General features: G+C 40.3%; 1 protein-coding gene across 1 annotated transcript in view; it reads right to left on the bottom strand.

Annotated features, from left to right (window-relative positions):
• Positions 1-22,000, bottom strand: part of zmat4a (zinc finger, matrin-type 4a) — an 89,041-nt gene that overhangs the window by 19,463 nt on the left and 47,578 nt on the right. The window contains exons 4-5 of the mRNA XM_008417301.2: positions 17,996-18,152; positions 7,351-7,572 (exon numbers count right to left, since the gene is read on the bottom strand). Of these exons, the coding sequence (XP_008415523.1) occupies positions 7,351-7,572; positions 17,996-18,152 (379 nt within the window). The remainder of the gene's footprint in view (positions 1-7,350; positions 7,573-17,995; positions 18,153-22,000) is intronic.

Genomic DNA, 22,000 nt, shown 5'->3' with positions numbered 1-22,000 from the left:
AACATATATATATATATATATATATATTTTTTTTTTTTTACACATTTTCTGAAAATGGCAAATTTATATTTCAAACTTACAAAATTAAGTGTAGTGATTAATCAAGATTAGTGTGATGAATCAGATGATTTTTTTAAATCAACTGACAGCAATACTTGTAACTTGTTACCTAGCTAAAATCACTTTGTTACTTGAACAAACAATAAATACAATGTTTTATTGCTATGTTTATTTTATAACTTTGCTTCTTAGGATCTTCCAGCTCATTCCTGATGAGGTCTGGATGTTTCAGCTGTACATGGGGTTGTTCGGTTAAGAATCCTTATTTACGCTGCAACAGCCTGACTATCTTGTTTTCGCTTAGGTAATTGAGAGCTATTAAGTTAGCGGGAGCGTGTTGGCAGCGTGACTGATCAACAGTGCACTCCTCCTGGTGGACTGTTTCTAAAGGTGGTGTTGGGTCGAGCCTCATGTTAAATGAGCCAGCTGCCATCTGGCCCATTCACAGGCTGGAAGCTGAACCCGCTCCTGCCACGGCTGCAGCGGGGAGCCCTGGCTGAAAGGGCGCACGCTAAATCCCAATGTGGACCAAGCTATTTGTTTGGCTGAATCACAAGAGCGAGATGTTTTAAAGTAGACCGTATAGCATGAAATGGACTTCCACAATGAAATCATCGCTCAAAAGTGTCTTCATCCCCTTGATGAAATAAAACGGTCACACTTATCAAATCCCAGATAAGACCGGTCTCTGAATTTGTGCAGAAAGCAAAGATTAAATATCCCGAAGCGGTCGAGCCTTAGCCGGGAGCATCTCTGAATCGAGCGTCAGATTGAAAAGCCGTCGTCCTTTCTTTCTTTAGAAAGAGGACCTTGATAAGCTCAGCGCAATTTCCCCATCTTGCCACGGAGGCTATAGATTTATTTTTATTGTCATAGGGAGCGCTGAATATAAAGCATGGCCATGAGCAACAGCTTGATAACTGCAACTTGTGAGCTTCGACTGCGGCTCTGAGAAGGTGAAAAACAGAGCGCTAAATCATGTCTGCCACCACGGCGTCTCCAATTAACAGCTGCGATGGGCTAGAAGAAACCCGGCACGTCTGCTGGGATGTTTGGCAGAGTGAGGACTGACCTCAGCTGCCCAAGAGAGAGAACAGACAAAATGAGGAAACACTCTTCAGTTCACAACCACCTGAGGAAGTACAAAACACAGAGGGACGGTATAGTTGCTAGGACACTGATCCATGACGACACGGCTGATGGGGTTCAGACAGTGTGTAATGACTCTGGTCCTTAATATTGTCAAGAGGCCAGTTTAGATTTGTTAGTCAGGCTGAGTTATGGTAAATGTCCTATAATTGTAAAGCTTCATTCACTCACCTATTCACACACATTCACACAATGATTTGGGGCGTGCTGCGGCGTTGTAGCCACAGCTGTGAGGTGTTGTAGAAAATGCCGGAATATCTTTGACTTCTGTGCACGTTGAAGCAATTTGTCAGAAAACTGCAGTAAAACTGAGCAGACTGTGAAAGCAGACCCTCGTGGCTACAGCCTGACCGAAATGCAGGACAGCAGAGCCAAATCTGCAGCTGTGAGGAGGAGGTGAAAAATCCTGAATAAATGATGCCTTCTTACACTTCTGAACAGAACTCAGATTTTTCTACAAACAGAAAGTTAAGATGTGTTTCTAGGTACATATGCAAAGCCTGAAAAGTAGTCAATTTTGTCGCCGTGGTAACTCGAAACTCCAGCAGAAGTAACAGCACACATCTGAAGTCTAAACATAACTGGAATCACTAACTGAAGTAAAAGTTGAAAAAAGGAAATAAAGAAGTAAGGAACATAAATAATACCAAAAACCAAAACTAACTCACAATCTGGGATCCTGACAGAGATTAAGAAAATATAGCAGAACATTTTGGGTATTTTTTGAAGTTTTGCTACTTATTTCTACTTTTTAATTTTTTTTCATTGCTGAAAATGTGACCAAATAACCAAAAGTCTAAAGATGCTTTGAAAAAAAAAAAAAACACAGGTTAGTGTAAAATGCCCTATTTTTATTTTTATTTGTTTTTCATGATTACTGACAGAGGCTAAAAGGTCTGAGACAAAACAGCTTTGAAAACTTTAGGAATTTATGGAGACAAAGCCACACTGTGTGTGGACATTGAACAATGTCCGACTTTTATTATTCAAGAAACAGTACAATAGGATCCCTTCTGGTATAAAATATGTATACAATATTGGGGTATTCCTCTACAGCAGGTTTATGGCAAAGATTATAGGCTGCAAAAGCATTTTAATGGAAGATGAAGGAGCGACAATAAAAGGCCACATTCAGTACACGAGCTGTTTCATAGCTACTTGAATAACAAATGCAGGTATGAGAAACTCAGCATTCCAATGATGAGGCCATGTTTTACAGGAAGTGCTCTTATGATGCCTTCAGACTCAACATATGTCATGTCAAACAAGGCGTCCAATTTTGAAGTCAGATGCAATATTTTTAACTGCTTGACACTGAATTGTGACAAAAACATAACACCAAATAAAACTTTTGTTTCAAGATGTCGCTCTGTTGGGGTGAAGTGATTTCTGAATGAACTTTGGAATAAAACCCGTCTCTGTTTTAATGTCCAGTGACGAAACTGGATTTGTGTTCATGTGTTGGGGCGATTGTGAAGGATAACTAGAACCTGACCGAGGATAAAGATCATACGTTCCACAGATTTTGTCCATCGGTATTCTAAGACAGTGTGTGGAGAAAGCAAAGAAAAAGTTAGTGCAGGACGGAGCAGAGTTAACAGAGTTTCCATGGTGACGGGGCCAAGGTCAGTGCCAACATGGGACCAAGCAGGATCACAGCAGCAGGTCTGCCAACACGGCTCTGTCATCCTGTCCCAGACTTGGCAGGTAGCATGTTTGTGTTGTTGGACGTGTTCTGGGCACACAGAACGTTAAAGGCAGCCTGTCAGCAATGTTACACCACACACACATAAAACATATGATCGGCTTTATCCAAACTAGCTGACCAGAGAAACGCACACAATTCTGCATTGCAAAAGAAAATATTTTAGGAGAAAGTCTCTGTTCAAAGTAGAAAAGATAATATCTGAATATCCAGACCAGACTCAGTTTTATACTTCAGAGCGATGTTAAACGGGATTACGATCGTGTGTAAGACAAAAACAGTTGGTAAGATGTGTTTCTGCAGTGCACTGATTAGGACTGAAGAGGCAAATGATCCTCATCAGGAAAAATCAGCAGCGTCTGCATGTGGAGAGGAGAATTAGCCGGAGCGAGCTCAGTCCGGCAGACAGCACCTAGAAGGGACGAAGGAGGGAATGTTGGATGAAGAAAATCTCTTTCCCACCATGCACTCAGTGCACTCGTCATCATTCTTCCCTTCCATCACTTCCTATTTTTCTCCTGTCTCGTTGGCGTTCTGCTTGGCCGTACGCTTTCTCTGACACCCCGCTGCTGTCCTCACACGCCTCTCAGATAGCAGAGGAAATGTGCAATCTGACACCGAATGTTGCCATAGGATGAAATATGCATCAGCTTCCATAAAGACGGAGATTAGTGCCGCGGTGCTGCCGAGCAGAAAGTTAATGGCAGGAGAAACAGGAGATGGAGAAGAAAGACAAAGACGGGAAAGTGGCGGCCGGGCCGTGGGCTCAATGAAAAGGCCGACTGGGGGTTCAGCTTCCAGCTCAGATAACCAAACGATTCAACAACAACCTTTTATTCTTTACAAAAGAGCCGTTTAACTGTGTAGGCTGTTGGACTTTCTGCATGTTTCTGACAAGAGTGTACTGTGCAGCACTGACCCTTTGCAACTACGTGACCTCATGTTGATGGTTTTGTCAAGTTGTTTTTGCCAGCATCATCATGGCTTCTGACTTGTTCCAGTCGCACCAACCTGTTTGTAGAAGTCGCACACCCAGTCGAGGCTGCTAGACAGCTGTATTTACCTCCCTGACATGTTTGTCAATTTGATCAAATCTGGATTTACGTCATATAATTTATATGACTATGTCATAATGGCACGCAAACCAATGTGCAGCACTTTATGACCATTTTTACAGCGATATCAACTAAATACGGCAAAATTAGGCTACCTCTATGAGTTTTTTTTTTTTTACTCGTTCAAGAGTCAACAGAGAACATCGAAGGAAGTAAGGAAGGAAAGTATATAGGTGGTAGAAGAACCATTTTGATTAACATTTTAGACGCTGTAGTCTTTTCCCGTGTCCCATCAGATTGTTTATTGAAGCAAAAATATTACTCAAGTGGGTCAAGAGAAGCACATTGTTCCTCTATTGCTGCTGGCTGATGTTGCTTCTGCATCAGATTTACAGGCATATCGGAAACATGTGAATTCAACGCTCCGACTCGGGACTTTTGTGTGCACAAAAAGTGCGACAGTGTTATAATGATTAATTAATCAAATTAAGGTGCTGCAGTTTTTAATGTGGGCCCTTTGGAAAAGTAATTGCCCACACCTGGTGTTGATGGTCCAGGACGTCCATGTAGCTGAGCGAGGCAGAGAGAACTGAGCAGAACTGATGCAGGTGTCTCAGTTTTTAGAAATTAAATTAAAATCACGTGAATAAGCTTGTTCACATGACGAGTCATTAAAAATCACGGCAGCGATGGATGCAAACAGATACATGAAATATATTTATAATGCCGCCATGGTCAATCAGAGCAGACATTATTCAGTCATTGGAGAGACAAACCCTTCATACTTGTAAGCGGCGACATACACAGCGATTTGGGGAAATTGCAGTGTGATCTAACAGAAAAGCTGTGGACTCAAATGACTCAACTTTTTATGAACTGTGATGCTGTGAGAGCTCTGGAGGAGCCAGCTGCACACTGATTGAAGAAAACTAAAACAAACAGTCATCCTCCTACCACTTCCTGTCTCCTTCTTCTTCTTCGTTTTCATCAGTAGTAACATGCGGCTGTTGATCATGTGACTGGTGTGATGTGCAAAATGTTTCCACTGCAGTTTTGTGAATTACATCTATTTTGATACAGCTGAAAAACCTCCTTATCCTAATGCAAAAAGTTTTGGTAACACTTTATTTGAAGGGGTGTGCATAAGACTGACATGACACTGTCATAAACATGACATAACATCTGTCATGAACATAAAGAAGTCTTTATGAATGTTTATGACAGTTGTCATGAAGTGTCATTAGGTAAATAATGACACTTTTAATGCAAAGTTGCTCTAAAAGGTGCATTAAAAGTCCATCTAAACTGCCAACTTTGCATTAAATTATCATAATTTACAAAATCATGCAAATTTGGCATTTTTAATGGACTTTTAAAGCACCTTTTAGAGCAACTTTGCATTAAAAGTGTCATTATTTACCTAATGACACTTCATGACAACTGTCATTAACATTCGAAAAGACTTCTTTATGTTCATGACAGATGTTATGTCATGTTTATGACAGTGTCATGTCAGTCTTATGCACACCCCTTCAAATAAAGTGTTACCAAAGTTTTTTGTTTTTTTTTAAACTGCCATATTTCCATCAAGCAAATTAATTTTCGGAATATCATTTTCCGCAATTTTGAAACACAGCTATTGTTTGTAGATGAGACTAATTACAGTGGTGTCTTCTGTATGGCAGGAGTTTCAAATAAGGTTGATCTGAGCTGCAGTCATTTATGACAGAAAAGGAACGGGGAGAGAACAGGCCCCTGGGGGACCAGGACAGGAGGAAGACCCCTCACCTGTTACTACCAGTTAGTCAGGAAGCTGAAGGTTCACAGACAGGATGCTGTATGAACAACTAACCAGGTCTTAACTAATGAGCATGARCCTGATTGGTTTAGAGAAGTTCCTGCTCTTCTCTCAGCCTTCACCGGCATAAATGATTTTGTGAAACTCTTATTGACGCACAGTGACCAGGAGACAGGCAACAAGGGCAATTCTGTTCCTCCCTTGTAAAACAGTAACAGCCTGTCAGGCTGGTGGAAGTACAAGAAGTCCCACTGACAGTCGCAGCACAAGTCAGAGTTCAGATTTACAGTAAGACGGGCTCCAGGTTTATGGGCCCTTCTGGATCACACACCCAACATGTTTTCAGTGAAGGAAATGATTTGATGCTAATTTATCACTCCCAGCTTGAAGCACAACCTGATGAGCCACATGAGACGCATTACACTGGTTAGCTTTCTATATGGTGTCTGATTAGATGGATCATTAATATTTATAAAAGCACCTTCCTTAACAGTGAAATGGAAAACAGATGACGTGGAAATTAGCCAGGCACAAACGTAAAACGATGCGCATCTGCATGTTTGGAGCAAACGTTGGCCAATCAGCAGGATTTGAAACAGTTACAGGTTCTCAGATATAATTTAGTTTAAGAAAAGAACAACCGTTACTGTATTTTAGAAACTGCAGAACTCCAAAGCGCCTGAAGATTTTCTGCTAGAGAGCAGAATCCATATGGGAAAGGATTTTAAAACAATAAACTTGCGGTTTATTGTTTTACAACCATTGCAGCAACCAAAAATGTAATAAGGGTTGAGAAGGTAAAACCTACGAACGGAATAACTATGGATTTTTTTTTTTTAGTATTATGAAGCCTATGCAGTTTTTTATATTTATGAGATTATGGGAAAGGCATAAAAAATAAAAAAAATCATTTGAAAATGGAATAACCTGAGCGTACGATGGTAATAACTTTKCTTTTCTTTGGGAAGACGATGTCCTGAAAACAATGTGGGTTACATTGATGATATGTCAGCCAGATTCCAGTTTGTTCATGAAATAATAAATCGTCTTCATACTCCAGGGTTACTTGTTAAGTAGCACAGGACTCTACGCTTGGACCAATTCTTTATTTATATTTGCAACACAAAAACCCATCAGACAACATGGGATAAACTTCCACTGTTATGCTAATGGTTTTCCACCATATCCATCCATAAGATCTGATAAATCGATTTATCAGGCATCTCTTGAAGATAAAAAATCCTGAAAGACACTAAACCTTCTATGTTTAAATTCTGATGGGACAGAAATTGTCATCTTTGGAGCAGAACCTCTGAAAAAAAGAACCTGGTTACTCTGTCACTTGATCCTTATTCCTCATGGAGAAGCACTTTTGTATTTTGTGACTTGCAAAACTAAAATCAGTGTCTGTGCACTGAGAGGAAAGGTTGGACAAAGGAATAATCTTTTTTTTCATACACAGGTTTGAAGATTTGTTTGGCAGCATTTCTGTTGGATCATGGACCTTAAATTGAAGTTTTTCTATTGTGTGACTCTGAACCGTTTTTGTACTCGTATTTCAGAATTTGGAGAGGCGTCCGTACCTTTCATTTCCCCCATGTCCAGGGTCTGGCCCAGCTGCTCCAGCAGATCGGCTCTAGTGGCGTTCTTCTTGTGCTTCTTCCCATCGTAATGCTGCTGAGCCATGCCGGGGTTGTTGAACCAGGCGTTGCATAGCTGGCAGTATCGGTCTGAGTCGCGGCGCTGTCGCGGTGACATCATGGGAGACGTTTCTGGGGAGTTCTTTACAGGACTGTGGGATGCCTCTGATAAGAAAACCAGGAAAGAAACAAACGTGATAATAAACTCTCCTCAGAGGTCTGCAATTTGGTCAGCAAGTTTAAAGAAATGGCTTTACCTGCAGTGAGGCTACAGTTAAATCTTATTTATCGACGCATCAATGTCAGGCTAATATAGGTCTGTATGTTAGGTCTACMGTTTCCTAATTGACATGCATGCTGGTGTTTTGTAAAAAGTTTGTTGCAGCGGTTTCATCAAACGAAAAAGTTGAATTTCATTGAACAGCAAGTCCTTTCATGGATCCCATTCTGAAAAGTCCCTGTGCATTAATGGTGTGGAGTTCACAGTGTCCTGCTGCAACACGACCAGGGACTTACTTTTATGTAATGATCTTGTGACCATCTGGTCATTCCAATCCTCTACGAGACGGTCAGATAATTCTTAGCCAAATTAGTCAGACAGCCAGAAAAACCCAAGATTAGCTTCATCCATCATGTATCCCTTGGTAGCATTGATTTTTTTTTCCCCCCCACGAAAAATGAAAGCCAGATGAATAATAATCTGACAAATAATCAAATCTTAGACGTAAAATGAAAAAAACAATTATAGGGGTCAAAAAAAAAAAAAAGCCAACAACTCCATTCGATTCAGTTCGAATGTCTTTCATACTTTTTCAATTGTGATTTCACTAAAACAATAATTTTCAGAAAAAAACTATTTTATGGCCAAAATCAGAGAAAAGTATAAAATACATTCATGACAGACAGACGGACATTTTATCCATCTTGATGGATAAAGATATTGTAAAAAAACAAAAAACAAAAAGAAACCACATCATCCTGTTGACATCTTACACCAGTTTTAAACTTAGACATCCATGGATCATTCACACATTGCTTCCTTGGATGCAAAGTGGTTTGAGTCCTCTGTGCTCCTGGAGGTCTGGATTTGTGGATCCCACTGCTCTAAAATATCAACCAAAACATCAACACACTAAATAAGAAGCTGAGCTACAAGCTGCCTTACAGCGACTTACGCCACTGAGTTTTCTAAAAATACAAGAACACAGCCAGCCATCAGGGGTGAAAACACAAGTTTGCCTTAGCAAGCAGAAAGGGAACAACACAAAGGATTTAACGAGCTCTGGTCTGCAACGCTGAAACGGCGGCCGCGGCCCTGATTGGAGCCCTCAGAATAACAAGCTGTTATCTTCATTAAATGCCTGAAGAGGAGAAGCTAAATTCTCCTTGGCAAACGGAGGAAATAGCCCGTTCTTCTCAAGGCGGGGCCGTTTGTGCTTTCACGCATGGATGACGGCGTTAACCCCAAACACCGCCCTGGGCTCCTGCTACAAAATGGCACTATCAGCTTAATCAGTTTTAACACTCCAGCGCTCAGCTTACCCTAAGTCAACATTTAGTGCTGTCCCATTACGTACCATTACACCAGTCAACATTTCAAAATGGCAAATCCAGTGAAAAAAAAGGCGGCCTGTGAGGAACCTTTGCTGTCAGCATGTGGCTGAAGCTTCCCTCCACAGCAGCGGGCGCTCGGTTCTGCACAGCTCTCATCCGAGGCTCGGTGGCTGTAGGACGACCTCTTCAACTAACTAATGGAACGTCAGACCACATTTAGACCCTGCAGTCGGTTCAGTGAGCAGCTTTAATGCCTTGTCCAGAAGCATGGCTTTTTATCTCAGGTTTTATGAAATCAACAGTCTTTAAACGACTCTTGTAGATGAGACGCAGCATGAACAGCAACATGCTGGCAGTTATCTGGCAGCCCGGGATGACAGATGAAAACAATACAGACATCCTGCTCTTCTGAACTCACAGGGAGGGAAATGTTTACTGAATCCATCACAGAACTTAAACAGCTACTGCAGTCATCAGCGTGATGTGTAACCATGCTTTATGTCTCATATTTATAGCCTCTCGTTTTATAAGCAGAATTTGAACGATGTTGCACATCATCATCAACAACTAATTTCAGTTCAGTGGATGTAAAACAGTGCACATATTTTGCGAGGTATTTGTTGGTAATTGTCATGATTTGATTTGCAGTCGTACAGAAAGTTATTAACCATGAATTCTGCAGTCTTGAGACAATTCTGTAACTACAGGGTCTCCCCCGGAGTATTATATTAAATACATTGGGGAAGATGTACTATAATTCTGGCAGACAGCCAGGCTTAAGCTGAAGCTATTTTAAGATAGATTTACAGTTTAAACTGGGTGTGAGAAAGGAGTGGGGGGGAGAGGCGCACTAATAGCACCTTTGTGCTTTGACCTCACTTCCTGTTGCAGCGCCTGGATGTTCACCTCCAAATTTTTGTAAGTTGGCCTGAATGTGAAGCGCCACTCTCACTCAAAATGGTTGATTTGGAAGTTGTTCATGTAAAACAGGTTTGCCTGCATCAGCACAGATATTATCCCTCTATGAGGGCTCATTTTTGGAGATTGAGTATAAAATGAGACAGGTAATCTGTTAAAAAAATTGAATTAAATTAATCACTCCCAGCTCCCCCCAGTGATCCTACTGTGATTTGCAGAAATACACCAGTCTTGATCAGAAACAACAAATCAGAGCCAGCAGGAATGTCATAGCAGTGTCAATCAAGCTTGTGCATGCACTGCTCACACCATTTCTTCACGCAGCRTGTGCCGCTGCTCAAGGTCGAGGTTGCCGGTGTGCTGCAGCTGTGCTGATGGCGGAGAAACACCCTGATGTTCCAGGTTCTGGACTGGCTCCGTGAGGGAGGAGCCGTCAGGCGTGCTTGTTAAATTCAAAGTCCACAGTTTTCTCAGAACATCCTACTATGTCTTTAAAAGCTGATGCATTGAACTGAATCGTCCTGTCTGCATCGCCTGCACCTGGTTGCACACCGAGGGACTTTCATGTGACCCAACCCAGGATAATAACAATTACATTAGAGGATAGTTTTTCAAATAACTGATATGTCTGTTCAACCTTTTCCCAGCACCGGCTCCGACACACCCACCCATCCATCTTAAAGAGTCACTGACTGGCGGTATTGTAGGTCTCTACTGCCACTAGTACATCATTATTCATATTTAATAGGTAAGGTGAAGTAAAGGTGAAGCTATCTAAGCAAAGAAATGTGATATTGGCCYAACAGTGTTGAAAATAGCGGCACAAAACCAGCACATTTAGGGCTTCYGTCTTCTAGCATTAAAGTGGAATATAACAGTCACCCTTTTCATTACTTGTGGATGGTAACTGTCTCTGTCTCAATACTCCTGTAAGCAGCTGTAAGGATTGTTCATATTTCACGTCTTTTTACAATGGAACCTCAATTCAGCATCTTTGCTTTACAGGATAATGATGAAAACATTGAAGTCTGCTACCAAACAGGTGTGTGTTCTGTAAAAGTGTTTTCCAAAAGTTTATTTTAGCTTATAGTGTGTAGCAGAAAATCTGAAGAAGATCCATCCACCTCTGGACAACAGATTTTCTCTGTATGGAGTCAGAGGGAACTCATTTTGCTTTTTGTCAAAGACAAAACATAAAATTTAGTTTTTAAATGAAGGTGTTTATTTTTAAGGGAGAATCCCTGTGTGAAAAAAAGTGATCCCCTCTCCTCCATTAGTCATTGCTCAGAGTTCTAGAAAGGTCCATCTGAGGTCATTTGGTTAAGTTGACCTCACAGTCATTGAAGTCCTGATCCAACCCAGAGTAAAACAGTCATAAAGAAAAGGATGAATAAATACAGAGATGCCAACTAGAGTTAAAAACTCCAGGTGAAATTAAGTCGCACAAATAATAATTGACATAAACTCTGACCTAAATCACTTCAAATGTGACGTGGAAGAAATTACTTATGCAAATCCGTAATTAAGTATCACCATTTTAAATCATATGTATTCCCAGTCAACTCTCCTTGTCTATTGCAACATTTTGTTTTTAACCTGCAGTTTCTCCCATCTGGGTGTGAAGATGAAGGCTCTTAATTAATATGAGATGCGTCTGGAAGATGACAGTCTAGAATCATAGATAAAACCTGACAGCCCATCAAGACATGGAAGAAATGAAAACATGATGCTCGTCATTAGAGCCGTGCTGCTGTAGCGACCCGCCGAGCCTTCAGGGAGGGTCCAGCTCCTTTCAGAATGCAGGACTRCTCCCCACCCCAGAAGCAGATGGTTTTAGCTCAATACTGCACCAGCTGCATTAAGCWCTCTGGACGAGAAGTCCCTGGCCACTTTATACATGTTTAAACATCAGCAAGGGGAAGCTGCAGTTTATTATGCTACCACATGGAGGGGCAACCCAGAGGAACACAGCCTGACATGGCTCTTTATAGTTTAACATCCATCCATCCATCTAGGGATGCACGATATTATTGGCATGGTATCGGTATTGGATGATATTAACTGTAAATTTTAATATTGGAAATCGGCAATTCCGTCAACTTAATTCACTGATTTAAAAAGTTTGTTTATATGACAAACCAGGGACAATGAGTCATAAGAAACTGTTAAGTATTAAAACACGACTGATGTGCTTTTCACTTGTTGCTCGTGAACAGGTTGAGTTTAGTTTTGTGGAGATTTACAAATTTGCACTATGTGAGTGGGATCATTATCTTAGAGAGAGCTGATGTTATGAATTCATTTGACGTTAAACATGATGCAAGTTGAAAGTGTTGAATCATTTTCAGCCTCCTTTTTAGCATTTGGTAGAAACCTACATTGACAAAGACAATTCAGTATTTTAATTTCACAACTTACTGAAATTATAGTTTCAGTAAGTAGGTATAGGAAAAAATATCGGTAATATATCAGTTATTGACCAAATGAGTTTTAGTATATCAGCATGCGGYATCTCAAGCAGAAATCCAGTATCATGCATCCCTACATCCATCCATGTCCGTGCCTTCAGAGGGTGTTTGCCAATCTAATCCTAGACTATTGACTGTATGTAAATACTATAAGAATAAATAAATAAAAAACTAAACGCAATACAGCAAGGGCTGGAGTTACTGAGGTCCAGTTCGGCCTCATCAACATTGAGTTCAAGCGCCTCACCATGCATACATAAATGTCCTATAAATATAAAAAACCCAGACTAATCAATCTGATAAACTACAGCAACGCCCAAAAATAAATCCAGTTTAATTGTTTCATTAGCTGCAGAGAAGACTTTTGACAAGGTTAATTGGAAATCTCCATTTGCTGCATTACATAAATTTGGATTTGGACATAGTCTTTCGTCATGGATAAGATTACTAAATGGCTCCTGATGGCTGTATGAAAATAAAAAACTGACGTTGTTAGAGCTCCATCCTTCAAAGGAGCACCCAACAACCACAACCCCCTAATAGATGACAAATTGAAAAGAACACGAATGGCAACCAAAGAGGCAGAACAACCTCCACAAAAATTAAAGGTGAACGCCGAGGCATGAGGTAAAGGAGAACACTGCTGTTGAAAGCAAATCATAAAAAAGTGAGAGTGGAATTTGCCACTACGCATACTGACAAGTTATAAAGCTTCTAGGAGATTGTCCTTTGGGAGATGAGACCAACTGAAGCTTTTTAGCAAGTCACATCAGCTCAGTGTTCACAGATTCAAAAATGTAGTGTACCAAGAAAAAAAACAACCACACACACGCGCGTGCACACACTGTCCCTGTTGTGAAACATATTTTCTTTCTGGGGCTGCTTTGCTTCATCTGGCACAGGGTGTCTTAAATCTGTCCAGGGTACCATGAAAGCTCAAGACCATCAAGGTATTCTGGAGAGAAATGTGCTGCCTGTCGCTAGAAAGTCGTCTCACTTACGTCTTCTAACAGGATAATGACCCAACACAAGGCTAGAAACAAACAACAATGGCTAAGAGCAAAAGATGGGACAGGTCTGAACCGGCCTTCTATGATTCCTGATCGAAGTCCTACTGAGGATCAGAAAGTGGGATTGTTATGGTTTAAGGAAGCTTTAATTTAGTTTGAATCAAATACAACATGGTGCATATTTTGAATTAAAGAGTTTATTTCTCAATGAGAATCAATAATGGAAGCGGTATTGATAAACTCATCAATTCCCATCCCTACACTCAACACAACAGTGGCTGTGTTTTAATAAAATTAAAAATTTTATTTTTAATTTATGAAATWAAAAATAAAAGTGAAAGTAACATTTATTGTATATATTCATGTGGCTGATGTTATGTAGAATAGTCTAAGATCTGGAGCTGCTTTTATCTCACTGGCATCCAGCAAGRCTTTAACTAAACCACCTGCGTTGTGTTGTATTGGTAGTGTCCATTAWAAGAGTATTTAAAATGTGTGGGATTGTGTTTTTGGTGCCAGCTGGCAGGAAGTGTTAGACCCAAAAGACCAGATCAACAGGACTACCTGCTGACGTTGCTTATGTAGTAATCGATATCCCAGAGCTCCAGGTGTGTTGGATTTATCCACCAGGACGTGTCTGTGTGCCTGGACAACAGCGGAGCTTTGATTAACAGTTTCAGAGCATAAAACCATCTCTGTCTGGGAGGTTGCAGTTGTTTTAGTTCCCATTAGCAAAGAGCAACACGTTTAACATTTTACAGATAAAACCATAAAGCCTTTTGTTTCTGATGGTAAAAATTAACTGTGCATATGGCTTCGTAATGGAGTAAAATCATTAAATAGATGTTAAACTTTGCACTTAATGGTGACGATGGTGGACACTGCAGATGCCACATTCAAGGCTGTAGAAACCCTAGTGAGAAAAAGTGAAAACAGTTGCAAGCGTAAAAGTTTTTCCCTCATTTTTCATATTTGTTTGTTCGTGGGGAGAGGCCCTGGTAGCAGGGTGTCAGCTCAATGGATGGCTGAACCAACCCCCCGTTTTTTTTTGGCTGAGCTGGTGCTTCTCCTGTTCTGAACCATTGACCACAGATGGCATCCTTAATGACTGTGTCTGTCACTGACACATGGCAGGGAGAGCAAAGAGCATAGTGTGCTGTCAGAGCACTACATCATCACACAGCATTTGGAGCCACTCTAACTCTAGGAAACACAACAACGTGCTGCATATCTGAACATTTGCAATGCTAATCTGAGAGAATCCTGGTGTGTTTCTGGCGTATTTCATCAGAGAACAGAGAAACCTGATGTTGACGTCTGCCTTAGGCTCTACAGCAGGGGTCCTCAAACCCTATGATGTGTCCTTACACACCTGAATCAAATGATTTAATTACCTCCTCAGTATGAAGTTCTCCAGAGTCCTGCTGGTGACCTCWTTATCTGACTCGTGTGTTGAAGCAGAGGCGCATCTAAAAGTTGCAGGACACGTTCCCTTGAGGCCTGGATTGGAGAACCCCCACTCTACAACATCTCTATTATGTCTCAGCAGGCGTTTGTTTTGCTTTCTATGCGTTACAGCAGACCTCTGCATATGGTTCACAGAATACTGGCCGTTTTCTTTCTTTTTTTTTTTTCCAATGGAGCATATCTGAGATATCTTGGTTATGCAGTTCAGGTTGACATCAGGAAGCATATTGTTCTCATTTTCTTTCTAATAGATATAGCCTGAGAGGAGGAGCTGCGTCTGAAAGGCGGAGCTATGTCCACCCAGGCATTTTGCGTGGCTGAATAGTTGCCACGGGAGATTATAGGATTTCTCAAAAATGCATGAAAGAATCAAGGCAATAAAAGTATGATTCTGATGAAGAAATATAACATGAYGCAAAGCTCAAAAAAATAAATTTTAGATAATACCGCCCCTTTAAATTTGTTCAGTTTCTTTGACCCTCATGTATCTTAGCGTTATCTGATGAGTATCTGTCAACTGTCAACACAAGTCAAGACAAGAACTACTCCTCTGATGTCATCATAAATAAAATAAGAGAAATAAAACATTGACCAACATTTTGATGCACTTAACAAAATGTAATGTTTCCTGGTTTACTGTATGGTGTCTTTTATGACTTTGTATGCTTTTTTTAAAGGTTTTGTCGGCTCTAGTCGCCTTTTTTTGAGAGTGGTCAGATAGGAAAGTGGGTAATTAGAGAGAAGACATGCGGTGAAGGTCATCAAACCAGGAATTGAACCTGTGACAGTCGCGCCGAGAACTCTACCAATGCGCCACCACAGAATCTCGTATGTTAGTGTTTTCAATGCACTTTTAAGCACTTTGAACTGCCTTGTTTCTGAAACATGCTATACAAATAAACTATTGATTGATTGATAAGACTCACAAACAGATGTAGTTTTACTGAAAGGGATCATACTAATAACTTAACAGTAACTCCTAAAGCAAACAGCTTGACATCATGGCAGTTGCATCACTGCATCTCCTTATGCTAACAAAACTCCATATGTCTSTCGTTCAGGATCTAGCTGTGAAATATTTACAAGCATAATGTCAGGTTCTTAATATTTTAGCTTTGTAGAACGTCACAGTTACACACTTCTCTCACGGCAAAGAAAGACCAGTTTGAAAGAATAAATCAAAGTTTCAAATTGTGGTTTCGTTCCAGTTTTCTCAATCCTCTCAATATGCATAGGAACATGCAAAATACAGGACAGTTTGGCCCTTAAGTACCAGATAAATTAATTCAACACAAACTCTGCAACGAGAACAAACAGCAAACCCCCTGTTTCTGCATCAACTTCTGGTTCAATCACWGCYCRAGAGCATAAATATTTCAAGCTGTCGAGTAGATTTAAAGAGAAGCAGAGAGATCGATGCAGAGCCCCGGGATAAAAATGAACAGAGCCCGCAGGTGAACCAACGGCAGGCTGTGAACGCAGCACATCGAGCCGGCGCAGAGGTGACCTGAGAAAACACCAGCTAGGGATTCCTGCATGGTTTCATTTAGGAATGCATTTCTTAATGTGCTTTTATCTTTAAAAGAAAAAAAAAAAGCAAGCGGGTTAGCTTACCACCTCTTCTGGTCTAAAGATGCAGCGTTTTTTTTTTTTTTTTATTTTTATCTTGTGTTTCACTTTGAAGTGAAAATTCTACAGCGGTTGTGCAATAGGAGCAAAAATGTCGTCTCCTCCTTGTTTTTGACCAAGACTTTGCTGCGTCATTAAGTAGATTTGGTCTTACCACAGAAATAAATGAACACATTTAGAACGGCTGAACAATGCATGAGCTCAGATAAACACCACCATCAACGCACACCGCCCCATCGGTCCGCACAGCGCCTCAGCTGCGCCGAGAGCAAAAAGTAAAAACACGGAGCTGTGGAGTGCATATAAATGACCCGGTCAAGCAGAGAGCCAGGAAGCGCTCGTAAACAAACAAAGCTCACGGCCAAACTCTGCACATACACACTGCAGTGTGTGTGTGTGTGACTGCCTTTCACACCAATTTGACAGTAAAATGTTTGCGGAGTTTCTGGCTTCGTGTTAAAACCCCCACACCCCGTGATCTTTGCTCATTATTTTCACAGCTGCCGATTTGTAAGAAGATTAAAGGTGAGCAGCTGTTAGTGGATCACGATTATGCCAGCCTTCAGTCACCCCGAGGAAAAAAACACAAGATCCCTACAACCTTTGTTCTCCTCAGCGGGCAGCAGCAGCAAGTGACGGATGGGAATTTACACAAAAAGTAAGAAAACAAAATATAAAAACAGAACTAAGAGAAACATAACAGACAGTAAAAACGCATTTACAGAGTAAGAAAACCCTGTGCAGGGGCAGTGTGTGATTAAAATGGAGTAATTCACTCATCAGTCATTTGAGAAAAGCAGATTCTTAGCCAGATGTTGGGCAGTAATGAATGTTTCCCCATCATTTCAGAAGTAAAGTGGTGAACTAATAGACTGACAACATGATATGTTCCAACAGCACCAGCAATAATTTGTGAATTACTGACTGCTGAGCGTCCACATTAATATCAAACAGATGATGTAGTAAAGTGACTTGCATTGCGAAAAGCCGTGACGTATTGTCTTATTGTGACAATAATAAGACAATATTATATATGCTGTGATAATATATACACAGCATATATTATCAATGCTGTGTGATAATATATTCAGCTATAAATAGCTTCTTCATCGTGACACTTTTCAATCCAGCCTAGACTGTATGACGCATTAATCAAATATAGGATTTTTTAAATTTTATTTTGCTTTGTGTTTACACCAATCACAGTCCCATCTAACAACCGGGTCAACCACACCTCTTAAGAGAGAAATTTCCTCCTCTCAGCGTCGCTGTCAGCAGTTAGTTGATCCACACATAATCTAGGACTATTTGGCAGGAAGCTTTAAGTTGACATAGAAGCCCAGATTAATAGTAATACATACAATCACAATACCAGACAGGTAACTCCACCTTTCACTGGTTTATGACACATGGACATTGTCCATTTTCTATGTAAATAGAGAACATGGAACAGCTACATTAAAATTGCATGGATGAATGATCTATTGGACAACACAACTCCTCCATTATTTATACTCAGAGCGTTTTTACCAGAGAACATACCTTTGGTGGTGATGGCAGGCTGTTCTCCCAGCAGCAGTTTGAGCCTCTTAGCGTGGATTTTACCCTGGTAGTGAGACTGTGCCACCACTGCTGAGGTGAAGGACATGTTGCACAACGTGCAGCACTTGTTCTTGTCCACGTCGCTCTCATCGCTGCCCTGCAAAGGAGAAGAAAGGAGCCAACATTATCTGATGGATGAGGCATGAACCCAAACTTCAAACAAAACCAGGTACCAGTTTTGGGAGATAGACGTTGCCATGGAGCCCGTTTCCCACCCATAATCAGACTGAGACTGTCTCTACATTAGAGGCAATGAGTGCAATCTGCTTTGCTTCTTCACCTCATTAATTGTTGTKGGTTTGATATCTTCTGAAAAATGTTATTGTTTTATATGCAATAGGAAAATCCTTATAGGTCAAAGTAAAGTATAGCGGAAAGAAAAATGAAGATCATAACAAATCACAATACTGTTGTACCTCTGACCACTTCTTAACCAGTTCGTTTCTCCAACAGCTTGAAACTTTTTCAACTTAGCGCATTGAGCAGCTGGAAAAAATAAACTCCACATGCATKCAGCTAGAATTAATACGGGGTACTGTAGATTTATTTATTTTGTAAAATGTATTCATTAAGTGTTTTATAATTAATTAACACATGCATCTATCATTGTTACAGTCATTGTTAACACATCTATCCAAACTCCCTGTCAACTTAGACAGTAKGCAAATTAATTAAAAAAGCAAATGTGAATCGAGACTTTTTTTTTTCTTTGTTTCACATTTGCATTAAAAATGCTGGAAAAGAGCCAGAATGCAAATGCTGCCAGCTGGCACCGTCTCCGCAGAGCCGTTAAACACTTCAGTCCTTCCTCTCTTCTCTCAAAGGATCCAATCTGGGATTTCAGCAGTACTCAATTACTTTCAGCAGCACTCCATCACCTTCCCCCGGCCAGCAGAAGGACTCTTGTGTTCTCGGCATTAGTCGATACGGTGGAACTTTTTCCTCTCTGTTCTTCAGAGAGACACAAAAAGCGAAAATGAAGGGATTGGTCATCACTCACCAGGCTGTTCAGAAATTCACCGTTTTATCTGATATTTTCTGTCAGTTTTTGAGATGACTCAAAAATCGATTATATTTTCAGTTCAGTAGAGAAGCACCAATCCAATATTAATATTTGTAAAGGTCCTAATGTATATATTTTTAATTCTAGCATCAGTTGCAATGTGCCTATTAACCCGTAAGGGCAGATCTATTCAGTCTAATTCTATGATTTGTCTCTGAGCAACATCTTGCTTTAATATTTATTTTCCATTTTACTTTGAATTCCTAATTACACTTCCTGAACCATTTGAAAGGTTTTTTGTAGTTTATTTCTACATGTTTAGCCAACGTGGTCAACCCGTTGTTTCATTCACATCAGCTGTTTTACTCCTAATTGCACCGATTGATTGAACAGATTACAGTTGTGTTGTTTTTACCTGCCTAACCAAGTTTGTGAAACTATTGATGTATTTAAGTGTGCTGTACTGGTGCAAAGTYATCAGACATGTTAATATTTTAGTAAAATTATGTCTGTGTTTAAAAAACGAACCATTAAAAAAATAAATAAATAAATCAGGACTATTTGTCTGCATTGGATTGGTATTGCCTGATACTAATCAGATATCTGTATCAACGTGAAAAAATGTGGATCAGTGTATCCCCATTAAACGTTACTGTGAAGTAACTGCATTCAAAAATAAGCAGAGATAAAAAAAACATACTGTTGAAAAGAAAAACACAGAGCTAAAGTTCCTAGTACACCAAAAAGKACACCACTGTCATTTTTCAGAGAAAAGCTCAATTATATATATTTTTTTGTGTTWAAGACTTTTTTTTAAATCACAATGGTTACTTGTCATGTTCCTCCCTTGTTGGTTTTTAAAAATAAATTTCTTCATGCATGGATGGAGCAGCCTTTCATGTCTCCTCTCGCACACGAAGCTTCACTGATGATTAAATYGGCATTAAAACAGGAAACCAGAGCTTGTAGAGGTCACTTCCATCCCCTGAAATTTCCATAAAGTCTTAAAAACATTTTTTTTWACTTGTTTTCTTCCCTCTGCTATTATTTGCGTATTTTACAAGAAGTAACAGCAACCCAACAACCGTCGTAGGGGAAAATGATCCTCAAGAGACTCTGTGTTAATGGATGGATGTGTCGGAACAACAGCGACGACCAAAACTCAGAACCTTCGACAACGAGGAGAGTTTCTTCTTGCGWTACGCTGGCGCCCGGAGTAACAGAAGCCTTTTTAGAAACCGCACAGACAAAAAACAYGCTCACACGAAAACAGTCGAGCCAACAAACCAACCATGTAAATGTGGAGAGAATCATTGAATCATTTATAATGGTAACTGGGTTGCGTTTGATAACAAAAACAAAACAAAACAAAAAAAACACGAATCGAGACGTGAATCAGCCATGAATCATTTTACTCCTCTGCTCCTCTGAAAGCTCTCATGTGTAATCAGGTTAACCCAGGTAACATTTTCAGGTTGTTCATGGCAGCAGACGAAGTCTCTGCTTTCCACATCGTACTGTAGTAGCGCCTGAAGGTCATGTGACCCATGGATCAACGTTTCATTTTATGCAACGTGAAAGCATCTATTTCGCATCACACTCCAGCTGGAGGGTAATTACGCTAATTAACGATTTAGGTAATGATACACTCGCTTAGAGAGGCAGGTGAAATCACTTTAAGTCTAATTTTTTTCAAAAAAAAAAAAAAAAAAGGTATGTGACACTTCACAGTGGAGCGGTTTTTATGTGATAGAAGAGAAGTGTTTGGTTCACACACAAAAGCTTCCCCTCAGAGGAATCTAGAYTCATTGTGTGGGAGGTTCTGAACTGAAGAGAGCAAACRACCAGCTGATAGATGAGCTGGATAAATGAGCTGTTATTTAGGTGATTCAATGCAGAAAACCTAACATTATTTACACACGTTCAAATTTTGATTTATTTATTTTTTATCCCACAGAACAGGAGTGTTAAGAAACCTCAACGCTACCAGACCTAAAGCTGCCAAACATAATTGTTACAAAAACATATTTGGTTTGTTGAAACTGTCATTATGTCTTAATACGAGACAGACAATGCTTTCTCCCAGTGCTAATTAGAAACAACCAATCAGAGCCAGGAGGCGGGTCTTAGCACTGTCAATCATTCACATGTGTGTGCCACTTCCCCCCTTTGCTCTCCACTGTGATAGTTTTCCCCTATCAGCTTAGCCTGTCATGAATGCTAAGGTTAGCATGAAACTGTTTCCCTGTAACGGTGAGTTTGTTTTTCTGCCATTAGAGGGAGCAGCATGTTCACAATGTTGATTATAGCCAATGAGAGCTTTCACACTTCTTCTGCAAGGTATCCCCGCACTGACATCTGGCAATTAATGTAACTTATTCTCATGCTAAAAATGCAACTTGTAGCATATGTAGCGCCACATCTGCCATGTAAGAAGATAGCAAATATATATTTGTATCAACCATGTGAATGTGGAGAGAATCTCTCCACAATTTTCCTTCGAGGAAGGAAAATGTCATCGTTCCTTCTTGACTTTGCGCTAAAACAACCCTGTATGTTCTAGACCAGTGAACTAATGAAACAATTATTTGATTAGCAGCTCCTGGTTACGTCTTTCCCTCTGAATTGCTGTGGAACCAGGAACACTTTCAATCGGTTTTCCACCGTCAGTCATGGAAAAGTCTTTCCATCATGATTCAAAACACAAAGAATCTATTGCAGGGTTAATAGACTATCCAGTAGCTAAAGTTTGACTCTTTTTCTGAACTTTCACTCTCAATGTTTTACTGAAACTCTGCGTGTTGTGAGCTGCAACATTGCAAACTCCAATGTCCACAAGGAGAAAACCGCAGCTATTCCCCCCACAGAGTGTGATAACAGAAAAGCTCTTCCGTGCTGTGAGTCATTCTGATACACACACACACACGCACACACGCACGCAC

The sequence above is a fragment of the Poecilia reticulata genome, linkage group LG9, assembly GCF_000633615.1.
Source record: "Poecilia reticulata strain Guanapo linkage group LG9, Guppy_female_1.0+MT, whole genome shotgun sequence".
Classification (NCBI taxonomy): Eukaryota; Metazoa; Chordata; class Actinopteri; order Cyprinodontiformes; family Poeciliidae; genus Poecilia; species Poecilia reticulata.
Note: the sequence above shows the minus strand (reverse complement) of the source record. Positions and strands in the feature narration are given on the sequence as shown.